At 43.8% G+C, this 17,416-nt stretch overlaps 1 protein-coding gene across 4 annotated transcripts in view; it reads left to right on the top strand.

The window, feature by feature from the left end:
- Pld1 (phospholipase D1) overlaps positions 1-17,416 on the top strand; it is a 200,996-nt gene that overhangs the window by 65,142 nt on the left and 118,438 nt on the right. For all 4 annotated transcript variants that reach the window (XM_075950991.1, XM_075950995.1, XM_075950992.1 and 1 more), the window contains 4 exons: positions 9,900-10,087; positions 10,414-10,541; positions 14,936-15,081; positions 15,615-15,720. In XM_075950991.1, the coding sequence (XP_075807106.1) occupies positions 9,928-10,087; positions 10,414-10,541; positions 14,936-15,081; positions 15,615-15,720 (540 nt within the window). In that variant the 5' untranslated portion in view covers positions 9,900-9,927. The remainder of the gene's footprint in view (positions 1-9,899; positions 10,088-10,413; positions 10,542-14,935; positions 15,082-15,614; positions 15,721-17,416) is intronic.

Here is a 17,416-nt window from a genome sequence, read left to right on the forward strand (position 1 = left end):
AATAGTTAAGATGATCCTCAGCTACACAGTGGGTTTGAAGTGTTCCTGAGCTGCATGAGATCCTGCGCCAAAGCAAAATAAACAAGTAAAACCAACAATGGCCACAAAGAAAACCTCTTTGAGCCCTTCCAACTTCAAGTGCATTGTACCTGTTTGTACAGCTGGACACCGAAGCTTCCCTTCATTATTGTTTTTCTTCTCCCTGACATTATTACCCTTGATTGAGTATTTTCGTAAAACAATTGCAGCGTATTCCATGATTCTGTGTCTGTCGTGGGAGGGGAGCACATGTCTTCTTTCATCTGTTCTGTCCCCGGATGGCAGCAGGGGTGGGGACACCTGTGTTCATCTGTTCTGTCCCCGGATGGTAGCAGGGGTGGGGACACCTGTATTCATCTGTTCTGTCCCTGGATGGTAGCAGGGGTGAGGACACCTGTGTTCATCTGTTCTGTCCCCGGATGGTAGTAGCAGTACTTTAGGGGTTTTGATTGATTGGCATTGTTGTTTTTGAGACAGGGTCTCTTCATGTAGCCATGGCTGTCCTGGGACTTTTTGTACAGCCCAGGCTTGCTTCAGACTCACAGAGATCCCCCTGCCTCTGCTTCCCAGGTGCTGGGATTATAGGCCTGGTAGTTCTAACTATTTTTACTATGGCTGCTTTCTTCCCTGAAAAGTTCTGTGTCTTATACAGACAGCCCCATACAGACAGCCCCATACAGACAGCTCTTTAGAGACAGCCCCATACAGACAGACGGCCCCATACAGACAGACAGCCCCATACAGACAGCCCCATTCAGCTAGAGGAACGTGATTCTCAGGTGTAGACTGTTTATCAAGATTTCCTCAGGTATCTGAAGTCTGACTCCATACAAAGGAATGGGCAAACAACCCACATCCTAACAAGTGTAGGCAACATAGAGGGCCCTTTCAGTGACCCAGCAGGCTCACCTACAACCCAAGGGAAGTGGACACACACACACACACACACACACACACACACACGCCATCTCTTCCAGGCATTCTCCATGCTAATTAGCTCTCACGTGCTGGTTGATAGACACAGAAACATCTGTTGAAGCTTCCTGAGGCAACATAGTTGAAACATGTAAGAAGCGGGAACCTCAGCTAAAGGACCGGCTCTATCATATCAGCCGGTGGGGATGTCTGTGAGATGCTGTCTTAACTGACGGCTGATGTGCGTAGGCCCAGCTTACTCTGGGCAATGCCATCGCTGGGCGGCCCATCTGGAGCTGTATAAGAGGGCTGACTGAGCAAGGGAAGCAAACCAGAAAGCAGCTTGCATTCCTGTCTTGGCTTCCCTTCATGACGGACTGTAAGAAGAAATCATTTGTTCGTTTCTCCCAAAGCTGTTTTGGCCATGGTGTTCGTCATAGCAAATAGGACACATCCTGTGTGAGAAGCAGAGCTCGGGTTAAAATGAGGTTTGTGCTATGCCACCAGGTCTTCTAAGAACTATGCCACTCCGCATAAGCACAGGAACCAGCAGTAAGGACTGGATTTTGAAGACGAGCTGGTGCTGAATGCTACAGGAAACCCTGTCACTGAGTCAGGCGTGAGACCCTGACTCAAAAATACAATCTCAGCAGCTAACCAACAGAAGGTCCCTTCCCACCTTTATCCTATGTATATGTATACATCTCCACCTTTATCCTATGTATATGTGCATCCCCACCTTTATCCTATGTATATGTATACATCTCCACCTTTATCCTATGTATGTGTGCATCCCCACCTTTATCCTATGTATATGTGCATCCCCACCTTTATCCTATGTATATGTGCATCCCCACCTTTATCCTACGTATGTATGAATCTCCACCTTTATCCTATGTATATGTACACATGTCTCTTATTTACTTTCTCTCAACAGCTGAGGTTTTTAAGTAGTAAGAAAATGAATTTTCTCAGTGTGCTCAGTCCAGCAGAGCTGGGTTTGGGAGTCTCCGGGCTCTGCCAGAGCTCAGCTGGTATTGAAGTTCTCCAGAGCCGTGTCTCCTGCTCACACATGGGATGGGAACGGTGCATGCGTGGGCTGCATAGGACGTCAGATCCGCATAACTGTCTCCATGATATCGATCAGACTCTGCCAGGGACGGGCCGTGTGACAGAAAATCACACGCAGGCGTCAGGTGCAGCTTTGGCTGCTCCGGCCACCGTCACCACATCTCACCGAACCCTTCCTCATTTGGGATTATCAGCAAGACCCTCCCTGACTCGTGAAAATAGTTTCAGTGGATTTTCTGAATGGCTGAAAGGAAATAATTCCTTTCTGTCATCTCAGCACAGGTGGATGCCGTTTGTGTGTTGAGGGAATGCACCTATTTTGTCCACTAAAGCACTGGTGGACTAAGATTATCTTCTTGATGTTTCCGCCACCTTGTTTAGTATAGCTTTTTCCACAAGGGTAAAGATTTTTATAAATTGGTGTGTAGTTGGCACCCTTTCTTGAAACACAGTGTGTAAATATTCAGTTCTTGGCTATACAAAGTTGAACGTTTATTTATGTGGTAATTTGAATGACAGTGATCATCACAGGCTCTTGGCTATACAAAGTTGAACATTTATTTATTTGGTAATTTGAATGACAACAATCATCACAGGCTCTTACATTTGAATACTTTGTCCCCAGTTGGTGAAACTGTTTGGAAAGGACTGGGAGGCAAGGTCTTTGTTTGAGGTTTCAAAAGGCCATGCCCTACGCAGCTAGTCCTTGCTTGTGTCTCATGTTTGTAACTCCAGTTGTGAGCTCATAGCTACTGCTCCAGAGTCATGCCTACCTACCTGCTGCATGCTCTCCACCATGACAGTCATGGATTCTGACCTTCTGGAGCCATGAGCTCCGAAGGAAACACTTTATGTTTTAAGTTGCCTGGGTCATGTTGCTTTATCACAGCGACTGATTGGTGACTAAGACAATTTAGAATAGAAAGGGGCGATGTTCTGAAGCTTGAACATAATTTTTCATTCTCAGATATATAAAGAATGCATCTGTAGCTTATGTTGCAATGGTTGGCCCAGAGTAGGAATTCAATGAATGAGGACATCACTTTCCCATAAGTGTTGGATGTGCCTCTGGAAACAAAGTCAATAGAACTGAGACAAACTAGAATCAGCTGGTTCCTACAAGGGGAGCAATACTCAGCTCTAGGCTGCACCAAATTAGATGTGTTGAAAATTTCTTGCCAGGGGATATGCACCTGGGTTGTTTGGAAGGGTATCCAAGTAGGTCCAAGGATTTAGGGAAGTTTTGGCGTGAATCAAGAAGTTTTTTTTTCTGTCTCTAGGGTAGTCCCTTCAGGAATCAATGGCATCTATGGGGACTATTTGCTGCTTCTGTGTCTTAAAGCTGCCCTGGTTACTTGAGGTCAATATTGACAGTGGTTGTCAGGGATCATTATCATAAGTATGCAAATGACATACAATACCAGTTGAGATTTGCTAATGGAAAATTAAGCATGAATATGGAGAGGTAGCTCATTGGTTAAGAGCCCTGTCTGCTCTTTCAGAGGACCCACATTCAATTCCCAGCACATTCATGGTGGTTCACAACTGTGTATAACTTCAGGCACAAGGGATCTGATGCCCTCCCTTCTGGCCTCTGCGAGCACTATGTACTTGTGTTGTACAGGTATATAGTCAAGCAAACACTGTGACATAAGATATAAATAAAATCTCAGAGGAAGACAGCAGAAAAGGAGCCATGTAAACACCTTCCAGTCACTGTGGGCTGTTGTGCCTTTAGCTACACAAGGGAAAGAGTGTATCTCTGGCTCCTGGGCTCAAAGGATCTGAGCTCAGGTTGCTTATCAACCTCTTCTCTGATCTTGCCACCTTGGGAGGAAATCATACCGTTGTTAGACATTTGCTATAAAGTCTTTCCCACGAAGTCTGGGGAGAAGTAACGGAAGATTACTCTGGAATGGCCACATCAGCTTTGATGTGGCGTTCTGAGAGAAGCCAGACGGGGCCTAGAAATCACACTTAGAGCCAGCCAGAACAGCAAGCTGTCCTCACAGGCTCTGCGCCAGAGAGGAATGCGTGATTTCATTTCACATCATCTGCTTTTCTTGGCAGGGTTGCAGGTGCAGGACAGATGAGACAGGCCTGTGACTTTTCAGGTCAGCCAGTGCTCTGCTGATAGCTGGTGGCCCAACCTCCTGTCTCCTTGTCTGCTTTTTGGTATTGTGAGAGTCACAGTCAGACTGGTTTGTGAAGCTGTTGCTAAGCTACTGGAGGTGGTACAGCAGGAGCCCTTGGCAAAGGCCTGGTGCACTAAGTTCCCATAGCAATTCTCTGTTGGTTGCCAATGATCCATACCATTCATGCTGCCTTCTCAGGGCCTTTTCCCACCAGAAGGTCATTGCATGTGATCACCTCTGCAGGTTACGAGGAAGGCATCTTTCTGAGGTTTGTATTGGATTGCCTGTAGATAGCAGATTCCCTGTGGACAGCTTGCTTATTAAGTAATTTATTAACAAATAATTGCTGAGTTGTATTCTGTGAATTCTGAGTGGTCGTGGCATTGCCACATCCTTCCCCAAAAGAAACCCCATCCCCTGGAGGGGACAGGTGAGCACACACTCAAAATGTTGCTTAAGTGGACAAGGCATCTTAATGCATGCATCATAGGACACTCACAGACCCAAGAAAATACATGCTGTGTGAGAACAGAGGTCCATTGTGGGGCTTTAGACTCATAGGTGTCACCAAAGTCACAAAGAGGACTGTCCTCCCATGTTAATCACTTTTCTCACTGCCATGACAAACACGTGGCAGAAGCAACTTAAAGAACGAAGGCTTTATTTGGTTCACAGTTTGGGGACATAGTTCATCATGAGAATGAAGACCTGGAGCTAGGCACTTCAGGTGATGGGTCACATTGCAGAGAGAGAAGAACGCGGAGGTTCAGCTTGCTCTCTTCACGCGCATTCAGTCCAGGTCCCCAGCCCCTGTGAGTTCCTACTAATCTTTGTGGACATTATATTCTTCTTTTAAAATTTTCTAAGATCCAAGAAACATTAAAAGTTTTTTAAAACTTGTTTTTATTTTTCAAAATATATAGTTGGGAATATGAAATATACCAGTACTTTATAAAAAGTCAGTTAAACTAAAAAATATTTATTCAAGCTTTATTGTATCACTGGATATTTAGACCAGTTTTTGAATTTTCAGTTATGAATTTTATGCTTTAGAAAATACAAGTCTGTCCATGAAAGTAAATTTTGTGCAGTCATAAGGAGTTCTGTGATATAGATGGCCCTGTCATCATAAATTATGGGAGACCATAAATCCTATTAATTTTTTTTTCCAATGGCTTAATTATAATTCACATTCATAGTTATGATTTGGTTTTGGGCTTTGAAAACCATCCTTTTGCTAAGCATGACTAACACGGGAAAACATGGAAGGACCCTGTAGATTTCATGGGAAAAACATGGAATGACCCTGTAGATTACCCAGAAAGGATACAGGAACCAAGACACAGAATTAATTTTAAAGGAAGAAATGCTAGAGTTTTTGTTATTGTTCCTTTTTAAAATTAGATTTACCTTTTTTTCTATTAAATTTTTTTGTATAATGTACTTGCTATGCCTTAATCATATTCCTAGTGAGAGTGAGTGACCTTTCCTCCTCAACCTCTAGTGGTATATGACAGATTTGTTAACTGAACTTTGGAGTTAGAGGGTTGGCTCCCTCACGTCCCGGACATGGGACCATGTCCTCTCTTTCCTAAGCTGCTCTTCAGAGTATGGCTGCCAGCAGAACCCAGCTCCCAAAACAGCTATGGAATTGTACAATGCCCGGCATGTGACATATTCTGCAAATGTTAACTCATGTTAATGTCTACCTTACCATCCATGAGTATTATTGCTACTTTAGCTAAGAGAATGTTTATGTGTTTATTATGTGAGAAAGAAAATACCTGTTCTTTTTCCCAGCCGGTGGTAGAGGCACACACTTTTAATCCCAGCACTTGGAAGGCAGAGGCAGAGGCAGGCGGATCTCTGTGAGTTTGAGGCCAGCCTGGTCTACAGAGTGAGTTCCAGGACAGCAAAGGCTACTACATACAGATAAACCCTATGCAAAACAATAACAATTAGTTTTTTTTTAAATTTTGAAGAGAAACCCCTATTTCTTTGCTCCCTTCATTGAATGATGACATTATTAAATGGTTGCTGCAAAGAGTTTTGATTCTAGTATTCAAAACCAGAGAAAAGAAAGAAAGAGAAGCCACCTTATTTACCTCCCAGATAACGAATGCATGCAAACAGAATTGCAGCCCAGTTGTTCTTATCTCTCTGCCTATAGCACCTCCTCTTTGTGCAGGGTGAGGCAAAGACCCCCAGTGTAGACTTATAAAGAGATAAGGGAATGCATTCTTATCTCAGATGGAAACACTAAAGGGCTTATCACACTGCTGGGTAACTCAGGCTATAACTATAGCAGCTGCTCTCCCCCAAGATAGAGGAACAAGCATGAACTCACCATCTGATTATGAACACCAGCAATAGAATTGTGGGATACAAACTCATGCAACTGTGTGGAGTCCAGGAAAGCAGCAATGCTCAAATCATGCTTCTGTTTCCCTCCATTAGTGCTAAGATTTTTACAATCTGATGTGTAAATATGCAAACCCTTTGGGTCCCCTAAAATTTCTTATGATCCTTTGTTATGATTCATGGAAATTCTGGAAGCTGTCCTGACACGTTTCCATCTCTATAGTGATTGTGGGTTTGGATGATCCTCCCCAAGGTGTGGTGTTGAAACCAGAGGACAGCTCTTATTGTCATAGAACACAGGCATCATAGAAAAGATTAAATTTCTAGTCATTCAAGCCATAAAATAAAACCAATGAGTGTGAACCTCAATAACCAAGGTTATAGCATATTAGAATCAGTCAATTCCACTTTAAAAAGTCACTCCTCCTTAGAAGAGATCATTCATTCAATGGTTGGTTAGGAGCAAGTGGTAGTTTGAATAGAAGTGGCCCCTATAGGCTAATATATTTAAATAAGGGAGTGGCGTTATTTGAGGAGGATTGGGAGGAGTGTTCTTGTGGGAATTTGTGTCACTGAGGGTGGGCTTTGAGGGTTCAAAAACCCAGGCTAGGCTCAGTATCTCTCTTCTCTTGTTGTCTGTGGGTCTGGATCTGTAGAACTCTCAGCTACTCCTCCAGCACCATGTCTGCCTGTGTGCCGCCATGCTCCATGTCATGACGGTAAGGAATTGAATCTCTGAAACTGTGATCAAGTCTCAATTAAATGTTTTCTTTTATGAGAGATGCTTGGTCATGATGTCTGACCAAGACAGAGCATGTTTACTCTTGCAGAAGACCTGAGTTCAGTTTTTAGCAGCCATGTAGGGAACCTTAAAACACCTGTTACTCAAGCTCCAGGGTCATTGATGCCTTCTTCTGGACTCCACAAGCACTCCCACACACATAATCACACACACACACACACACACACTCACACACATATTTTAAAAGACATCTTAAAAATATAAGAGGTGACTCTGACACAAATTGAGTATCCTTGGACAAATATCTAAATTTCATAGAGCAATCGTAACTCTCAAGTATTAAATAACAAAATTGTGTTTATCATGCAATAAATACTTTATACTAAATATTGTGGGTTTTTCTTTTACTCTTTCTGCTTCTTTTCTCATTTTTCCTTCAGTTTTCATGTGCTCGCATGCTTCTTTCCTCTTGGCCTGAAAGAAGATATTTATTTTAGGACGGGCCAATGCCTTTCCCCTACTCACCCCAACATCGAGTAGTCTCTGTGTATTAATCACATTTTTAAAGTCTAGAACTTGGCCCAAAAGGAAGGTCATTTGGAATAACCTCCCTTTGCTATGCTGAGGAAGTGGAGAAAGTTAACCATAAGTCTATTTAATCAATAAAAATCTCTAAAATCTTTAAAAGTAAATGAATGGCAATAGTATGATATAATTTCTGACTTGGTTTTCCTTATCTCAGTTCCTCTTCCCGTTACCTTGTCTTTTAAATAATGCAAAGCTTCATGGTCTGCCTCTAATAAGTGACTCTTTGTTGAATTAGGGGAAAAGGAAGCAAATATTTTCATTGTGACCCAAGGCAACACCTCCCCGGTAGGAACTGAACAAACAGACAGTTTTGGCTAGAAGGCACTCCACCACCTACTCTCTCATTTAAATGCAAAACTACTTGGAGCAATTGCTGGAGATAGGAAGATGGTTAAGTTATCATGGAGGCTAAACAACTACGGCATCTTCTATATATAGAATTGACTATATATAGTTAAAGTGACCCTAGAGTGAAATTCGTAAGCCAAGACCCCAGGACTGAAATAGTTTTGTCCTATGAACACTAGAATGTAGGAAAATTTCATTTCCTGTTCGGCTATGACAGTTAGCATGTACAAAGACTTGCCCCAGGATATGTGTGAGTATCAGCCCTTCTAGGCAGTTCACGCATCTCCAAAAATTAGATACTTTGGAGATGAGAGAATTGCAAGGAAGGGACAGAGGTAATGATAGCCCAATGATTTGACTACAGTAAGGTATAAACTTAAATTTAACCTTCTTACAGTCAACGCAGTGTAAGAGTGGGTGGTTCCTCAGTTCACAGGGAACCCCAAAGTATAATCACATGCACAAGGCAACGCAGAATTTCCCTCCTCTGCCCATCTTTGCATTTGATCTGTCAGTGTGTGTGTGTACATGTGAGTGTGTGCATGCTTGTGCGTGAGTGCATGTGAGTGTGTGTATGTGTGCCACGGCACACATGCCAGAACATGACTGCCAGGACCTGGCTCTAACCTCCACTGTGGGGTCCAGCGCTGAACTCAGCTTTGTACATGGCAAGTGGTTTTATTGACTGAACTGTCACACAGACCCCATATTTAAAGTTACATTCGTTGCTTCTCATCCACGGTGAATGCTAAGTTAATGCTTGTGAGACAGCAAGCATGTGTAGAAGAGTTGGCCATGTGAGTCTCCTCTCAGCTTAGGCCCGGTTCTATCAGAGGTGGTTTCTATATTGGGCGATATGGACTTTTTAATCCAACTCTGACAGCAGTGCTCAGAGCTTACTCCTCCGGATTTTAAATGGAAAATAAAGTCTATATGAAGTCTTACCCCTGGGTACTGATGTGCAGTGACTCATGTTATGAAATGTCAGGATGAAATAGATCCAGCTTTCATGAAAAGGGGAGAGAAATAGAATCTCAACCCCTCTGGAAGCTTTAGGAACGGGTGTATTAGTCTGTTTCCTTTCCAGACTGTGGCTGTAGCCTCACGGCTCCTAGTGGTTGTGCACATCCTGTGGGAAGTTAGCTCTTGAGAAAATGTGAGACGGTCATACAAATCTTATTTTAATTATTGTGTGTATGGTACACGTGTGTCATAAGACTTCTGGGTATCAACATTTGCCTTTCCAGCAAGTTTTTTTTTTACCCACTCAGCCCTCTCATCAGGCTATAAATAAGATTTCCAAATCTGAATATTTGGATGTGGAAAATTCCCTCTATTTTCTTTAAGAAAATGCTGCTTATTTTACATGTATTATACATTTTATATACACTATTCTGCCCTTTCTCTCTCTCCTTTCTCTCTCTCTCTCTCTCTCTCTCTCTCTCTCTCTCTCTCTCTCTCTCACTTTGGGTCTTACTATGCAATCTTTGCTGGCCTGGATCTCACTCTGTAGCCCGGACTAGCCTTGAACTTACACAGATGTTTTTGCCTACATCTCTAGAGTGCTGGGATTACAGGTGTAGCCCACCATGCCAGGCGATTTTCTATTTTTAATTTGAACATATTTATTAAACAAGGAGGCATAGCTTCAGTTCTGCAAAAGCAAATGTATCTGAGTGATGCTTGTCCTTCCTCCTCAGCCCCTCTGCCTGCCTGTCAGAAGTCAGCATGTCACTGAAAAACGAGCCCAGGGTAAACACTTCAGCACTGCAGAAAATTGCCGCCGACATGAGCAATCTGATAGAAAACCTTGACACGCGGGAACTCCACTTTGAGGGAGAGGAGGTGGATTTTGATGCCTCTCCTGGAGACCCCAAGACTCAGGAAGGTAAGGACACACAAGACATCCTTATGGTTGGTTGCAGGGCACAATGGTAAATAACAGAGCAGCCACCTTCCTTGGCGGGAGGGCTTCCAGAAACTTACTTATTTTAACTATGATTCTATTTTTTTTTCTTTTTTATTCTGTCTGCTCATGGCTTTGTCTCTGTAAGACATTGTTCTCTCTGGTGACCAAATCCCACAGCCTACATGACCAGGCTTCATGTCCCGCAGCAGCTCTGGGACACTTGATCAGCCCCACCTTAGGTTTTACAAAGGTGCAGGGTGTTTTTGACTGTGACTGGAATAACCTGTTCCCTCTGTCCTTTGCAGAGTACATCCCATTCTCTTCGATTTACAACACACAAGGATTTAAGGAGCCCAACATCCAGACCTACCTCTCCGGCTGTCCCGTAAAAGCCCAAGTCCTGGAAGTGGAGCGCTTCACATCGAGCAGCAGGGTCAGGGCACTTTGGGTTCACCCAGTCCAGGGGTTTTTGCCAAGCATGCATCCCTAAACAGCCTGACTCCCCCTTCCCCGCCCGATTGTGATCCTGCTGGTTGAGCTTTAGTTGCAACTTCTGTGTCCTTGGCTTTTTTAACTCTGCTCTTTGGGGCCAACACCCAGCTCCCAAACAGCCACTCCTAGACTCCTTCTTACTTATGAGCCCCCGGCCGTAGCCAGGCTTGTTTCTAGCTTCTCTTAACTTAAACTATGCCGTCTGACTTTTGCTTCTGGGCTTTTATCTTTCTCCTATATATCTTTCTTTACTTCTTACTCTGTGGCTTACTGTGTAGCTGGTTGTCTGACCCCTTACTGTCCTCCTCTCCTTCTTTTCTCGTTCCTCTTCTTCTCTTTTTATTTATTCTCTCTACCTGGCAGCACTGGCTACTTCCCTCTCCTGCCTAGCTATTGGCCATTTAGCTCTTTATTGGACCCATCACGTGTTTTAGACAGGCAAAGAATCACAGCTTCCCAGAGTTAAACAAATGCAATGTAAAAGAATGTAACACAAATAGCATAAAATATCTCAGAGTAACTAACCAAACAAGTGGAAGACCTGTGTGACAAGAACTTCAAATCTTTGAAGAAAGAAATTGAAGAAGACACCAGAGAATGGAAAGAGCTCCCATGCTCTTGGTAGAATTAACATAGTAAAGATGCAATCTTACCAAAAGCGATATAGATTCAATGCAATGCCCATCAAAATCCAAGCAAAATTCTTCACAGACCTCGAAAGAATGGTACTCAACTTTATATGGAAAAGAAAAAGAAGAAGAAGAAGAAAAAAAACCCAGGATAGCCAAACAATCCTGTAAATTAAAAGAACTTCTGGAGGCATCACAATTCCTGACTTCAAACTCTACTACAGAGCTACAGTACTAAAACCAGCCTGGTATTGGCATAAGAACAGACAGGAGGACCAATGGAACTGAATTGATGACCCGATTATTAATCCACACACCTACCAACACCTGATTTTTGACAAAGAAGCAAAAAATATCAAATGGGAAAAAAAGCATATTTAACAGGTGATGCTGGCATAACTGGATATCAACATGTAGAATACTGAAAATAGATCCATGTCTATCATCATGCACAAAACTCAAGTCCAAATGAATCAAAGACCTCAACATAAAGCTAGCCACACTGAACCTCATAGAAGAGAAAGTGGGAAGTACACTTGAACTCATTGGCATAGGAGACCACTTCCTAAATATAACCCCAGTAGCACAGACACTGCGAGAAACAATATGTGGGACCTCCTAAAACTGAAAAGCTTCTGTAAAGTAAATGACATGGTCAACAAGACAAAACAGCAGCCTACAGAACTGGAAAAGATCTTTACCAACCCCACATCAGACAGAGTGCTGATCTCCAAAATATACAAAGAACTCAAGAAATTGGTCATCAAAAGAACACGTAACCCAATAAAAAATGGAGTATAGACCTAAACAGATAACTCTCAATAGAGGAATCTAAAATGGCTGAAAGACACTTAAGGAAATGCTCAATGTCCTTAGTCATCAGAGAAATGCAAATCAAAACAACTTTGAGATTTCATCTTATACCTGTAAGAATGGCCAAGATAAAAAACACTGTTGACAACTTATTCTGGAGAGGATGTGGGGTAAAGGGAACACTTCTGCATTGCTGGTGGGAGTGCAAGCTCGTATAGCCCCTTTGGATGTCAGTGTGGTGATTTCTCAGAAAATTAGGGAAGGATCTTCCTCAAGACCCAGTAATACCACTTTTGGGTATATATCCAAAGGATGCTCAATTGTGCCGCAAGGACATGTGCTTAACTATGTTCATAGCAGCTTTGTTTGTCATAACCAGAACGTAGAAACAACCTAGATGCCCCTCAACAGAAGAATGGATAAGGAAAATGTGGTATATTTACACAATGGAGTACTACACAGCAGGAAAAATAATGACATCTTGACTTTTGCAGGCAAATGGATGGAGCTAGAAAACAGCATATTGAGTGAGGTAACCCAGACTCAGAAAGAGAAATATCATATGTACTCACTCATACGTGGTTTTTAGACATAAAGCAAAGAAAACCAGCCCACAAATCACAATCCCAGAGAACCTAGACAACAAAGAGGACCCTAAGAGAGATTTACATGGATCTAATCTACATGGGGAATAGAAAAAGACAAGATCTCCTGAGTAAATTGGGAGCATGGGGATCATGGGAGAGGGCTGAAGAGGAGGGGAGAGGCAGGAAGGGAAACAGAGAACAATGTAGAGCTCAATAAAATCAATAAAAAAAATACTGCAATATATTTGCATCCTTTAATGCTCCAGAGCATAAACAAATGCAGCACACCTTCAACCTGTAAGTCCTCTTCATGGCTCAAGATTGCACCTCTTCTCATACACTCTCTTCTCATCCTCTGCCTTTTCCCCTTTATGAACAGTGCTCCTTGTTGTTGGAGATGGGGCTCTCATGGAGTTCGGCGGGCATCTCTTGCTCCTCCTTCTTCCACCTCCCCAGGGTTGAGATTATAGGTAGGAGACCCTATGCTGATACAATGTTTCTTTAGCTTGGTTAGCATTCAAGGGCAGGCGAGGTGGTTTAGTAGGGAAAGGCGCTTGCTGCCGAGCCTGAGAGCTTGAAGCCAGGTGAGGGAGTGGAGACCTGCCTCCTGGATGTTGTCCTTTGACCTCCACTTGAGTTCTGTGACATATAGACACACCCACAGGCACACAGACACTTACAGAAATAAGTAACTGCATGAATAGAAACAAAGAAATAAAAATAATATCATTCAAGACAATTTGTTGATTTAATAACTAACTGGCAAGATGTCTCTTTGTCTCCAGTATTCTTTTTCACTGAGGCTTTTGGGACAAATGACGAACTGAGGTGCCCATTTAATATATCAAAGCAGACCTGGCCACCAGGTTCTCCCAGCATCCTTCAATCCCTACCTGTTACAGGGTATGATTGGCACACCCCGAGCCCTACCCATGACTTCTCCAGCCCAGGGCTGGACTACCCTTTCCCCAGCTGCCCTTCCCTATAGAATCCAGTGGTTTTGGTTAGCCAACCCTTTTTGTCTACCGTTTACTCTCCTGGATGTCCACTCCGCCTCTCCTTATGTGATCTGGCTCAGGGTCATGTCCACTCTAGACTCTCCAGATGCCCCGCATCTGCCTATTCTCTCCCTTTTATCCACAATAAACCTCCTCCACCATACCTAGGTGCAGTCATGTCCTTCCTTTTTATTTTTTTATTGCATTCAATATCCATTTTAACTGAAGGACAAGTAAAAGTCAAGAGAAATTTTACTTTTCCTAAGGCTTCTTTAGCAAGAAAATATGAGTGCTACTTATCTCTGAAAACAAAACAAAACAAAAATGTCTGGACATTGAATTGTAGGTGCTTTATTCAGAAGCGCTGCTGAGAGAATTCTGTTGCAAATTTTGTCTCTGATTTGTTTTTGGGATTCCACTCCAGTCTGCTGACCCCCACTCTCCAGCCTCCTGGACCCCACTTTTCAGTCCGCTGGGCTCTCTTCTCAGTTCCCTACATGTGACCTTCAGTATCTGGAGCTCCACCCTCAGACTCTGAGACTCCATCCTTTCTGGTTTCTCTGGGCACTGAAAGGCTTTAGACAGAGTAAGTTACCTATGTGGAGCAAAGCGGAGTGCTCAGAAACAGACTGGAGTAGGAGAGGGTCTGGGCAACTGCTTGACTGGTGCTGCTTGGATTTCATAGTAGTAGGGGACCTTTGTCCCTCCAGCGAGGTACTAGTCAAGATTGGGTGGACATCGCAGTTTCTGCTCACAGTATACACGGAATCATAACCTTCGGTCAGGGGCCGTTGACTTCCCCCATCCCCCAAACTTCCCTATTCCTCTGCATCCTCCCAGTATTTTTTTAATATTTATTTATTTATTTATTATGTATACAATATTCTGTGTGTATGCCTGCAGGCCAGAAGAAGGCACCAGACCCCATTATAGATGGTTGTGAGCCACCATGTGGTTGCTGGGAATTGAACTCAGGACCTTTGGAAGAGCAGGCAATGCTCTTAACCTCTGAGCCATCTCTCCAGCCCCCCTCCCAGTCTTTTGAGGGCAGGTGGGCAACCACTTTTAATGCTGGTTTAGAGGCCTGATCTGTCTGATCTGCTATGCGGACTGTAGTTGACACCACCCTGGTGTCCAGCCTGTGTTCTGGCCTCTTCCTTCCCCCCACCTCCTGCTCTTCCTTTTCTAAGAGAGAGTCTCATGTGTTCTTTAATATCACTCAGCAATTAGCTGTTGCTTGCTGAGAAATTTCAGAACTTTCCCCATCTAAGATAACAACCATTTTTTTTTAAACATCTATCACTGCAGATGCCAAGTATCAATCTGTACACTATTGAGTTAACACATGGGGAATTCACATGGCAAGTTAAGAGGAAATTCAAGCACTTCCAAGAGTTCCATAGAGAGCTGCTCAAGTATAAAGCCTTCATCCGAATCCCCATTCCCACCAAAAGGTAAGTACGGCAGAACTAACATGGCTACCCCACTGTGCATGGACGGGGATATGTTTTATTCTTTCCTGGGCTGCCTATCCATTTTGGGTAGACATTTTCAATAGCAGAGCTATTTTAAAAGTAAGTCACCTCAGCTGCATGCATTGGCGCAAGCCTGTGGTCCCCAGTGCTTGGGAGCAGGGGACAAGAGGACCAGGAGTTCAAGGCTAGTCTTGGCTATATAGTGAGTTGGAGGCCAGCCTGGGCTACAAGAGACTTTTTAAAAAAGATTGATTTACTTATTATATATACTATATTCTGCACTAGATCTCATTACAGATGGTTGTGAGCCACCATGTGGTTGCTGGAAATTGAACTCAGGACCTTCGGAAGAGCAGGCAGTCCTCCCAACCTCTGAGCCATCTCTCCAGCCTTACAAGAGACTTTTAAAACATTGACAGGAATGAAAATAATAAGTCATGACATGACAGATAATATGAGGTCGTCAAAGAATAGTTAAATAGCTGTTTGCATTGTGTGTGTCTGTCCTCTAGACATACTTTCAGAAGGCAGAATGTCAAAGAAGAGCCCCGAGAGATGCCCAGTCTGCCCCGTTCATCAGAAAACGCAATCCAGGAAGAACAGTTCTTCGGCAGGAGGGTGAGTCTTTCTCTGCTGTACTTATTACTATTTGTGTGTGTGTACAGTGATCCAACTGCTGTGTGTGTACAACTGTAAAGTCACTTTTCTCCTTCCATCTTTTCATCGCTTCCCAAGATCAACCCCAGGTCTTCAGGCTTGTGTGGGAAACCCTTTTTACCAGTTGAGCCCTCTCTCTGGTTCTGGTCTTGAAAATTCTTTCTCAGCGCTGAAAGGGTCCAGCACCTAAAGAGAGGGGTGTAGCTACCCCCACCCCTATTGATGGCTGGTTAGTCTTCTCTGGACCTTACCCATCGCCTGGTCTCCCAAGCCAAGGAGGAGACAGAGTGCCTGTCTGATGGATGACGGGACAGCAATCTCCCCAGTAGAACTTCCCTGGGTTTGAGGAGAGACAGACACTCAGCACATCCCAGTTGGTTTTGAGGTCCACTCCTAAAAAGCAGATGCTTCCACCCATTTATTTGATTTCCAATAGTTCGTTTTAAATATATGTGAAACCATTTTCCCCCTTAGACTGGTGGTTATGGTCTGAAAACAGAGAGATGGAGCACAGAAGATACAGGTCAAGGGCACAGCTCTGCCCACCCTGCTCCGTGACTGCTGCTACCAAGGCAGGGGATAGTTTGTATTAGCATATTAGTAATTCTGTTGTTTTTATCAGCTCAGTCTTAGAATCTGAAATATGTGTTCTTCAGGGAAAAGAGAACACCAGCTAGTGTACCTGAAACCCTGTTTAAAATAAAAATTTAAAAAACTTACCTATTATGGGCAGTCCTATTCTGCTAAGTATGGAGGAGGAAAACCAGGCAGCTTGAGCCCAGCAGTGACGTCCTTTAACCCAGCACCCGGGAGACAGAGGCAGGAGGATCAACGTGAGTTCAAGGCTAGTCTGGTCTACAAAGCGAGTTCCAGGAGAGCCAGGACTGTTACACAGAGAAACCCTGTCTTGAAAAACCAAAAACCATACCAATTTAAAAACCAAAACCCAAACCACACAACTCAAGGCTTGTTCGCTTTAATGTTAACACTGCCACCCTGACAGGGTCACTAGGAGAGGAGCTTCTATACGTGGCCAGGAGGGGTCTCTAGATTAGGCTTACTGAGGGGAAGAACCACCTTAACTGTGAGTGCCTGCAGGCTAGGGTTTAGCCATGAGTGCCAACGGGCTAGGACATAGCCATGAGTGCCCATGGGCTAGGGTATAGCCATGAGTGCCCATGGGCTAGGGCGTAACTGTGAGTGCCCACAGGCTAGGGTATAGCCATGAGTGCCCACGTTCTAGAGTGTAACCGTGAGTGCCCACGGGCTAGGGCATAGCCATGATTGCCCACGGGCTTTTACCATTGAGTGCCCTAGGCTAGGGCACTGGACTGACTAGAAAGGACCTCCTGCGTTCCCCACTCTGGCTCTGCCCGAGTCGAGTGACCAGCCAGCCTTCCGTTCTTGCCCCAACCCCTTCTGCTCTGCAGTGGACAGCGTCCTCTCCAAGGACAGAGTTAACCCTTTCTTGCCAGGTGTTTCGTCACAGCAATGACGGAATAACACAGGCAAAGACCTAAGCATATTGAAAGTTAAGTATTAATAGCAAGAAGAGGCTGAAATAACACCCCAAGAAAATGACGAGTGTTCTACCTTCCTGCCTTAGACAGAGTGTAGTGACTGACAGATGTTCGGTGAGACCTGATCCCATCACTGT

The sequence above is a fragment of the Microtus pennsylvanicus genome, chromosome 16 (assembly GCF_037038515.1).
Source record: "Microtus pennsylvanicus isolate mMicPen1 chromosome 16, mMicPen1.hap1, whole genome shotgun sequence".
NCBI lineage: Eukaryota > Metazoa > Chordata > Mammalia > Rodentia > Cricetidae > Microtus > Microtus pennsylvanicus.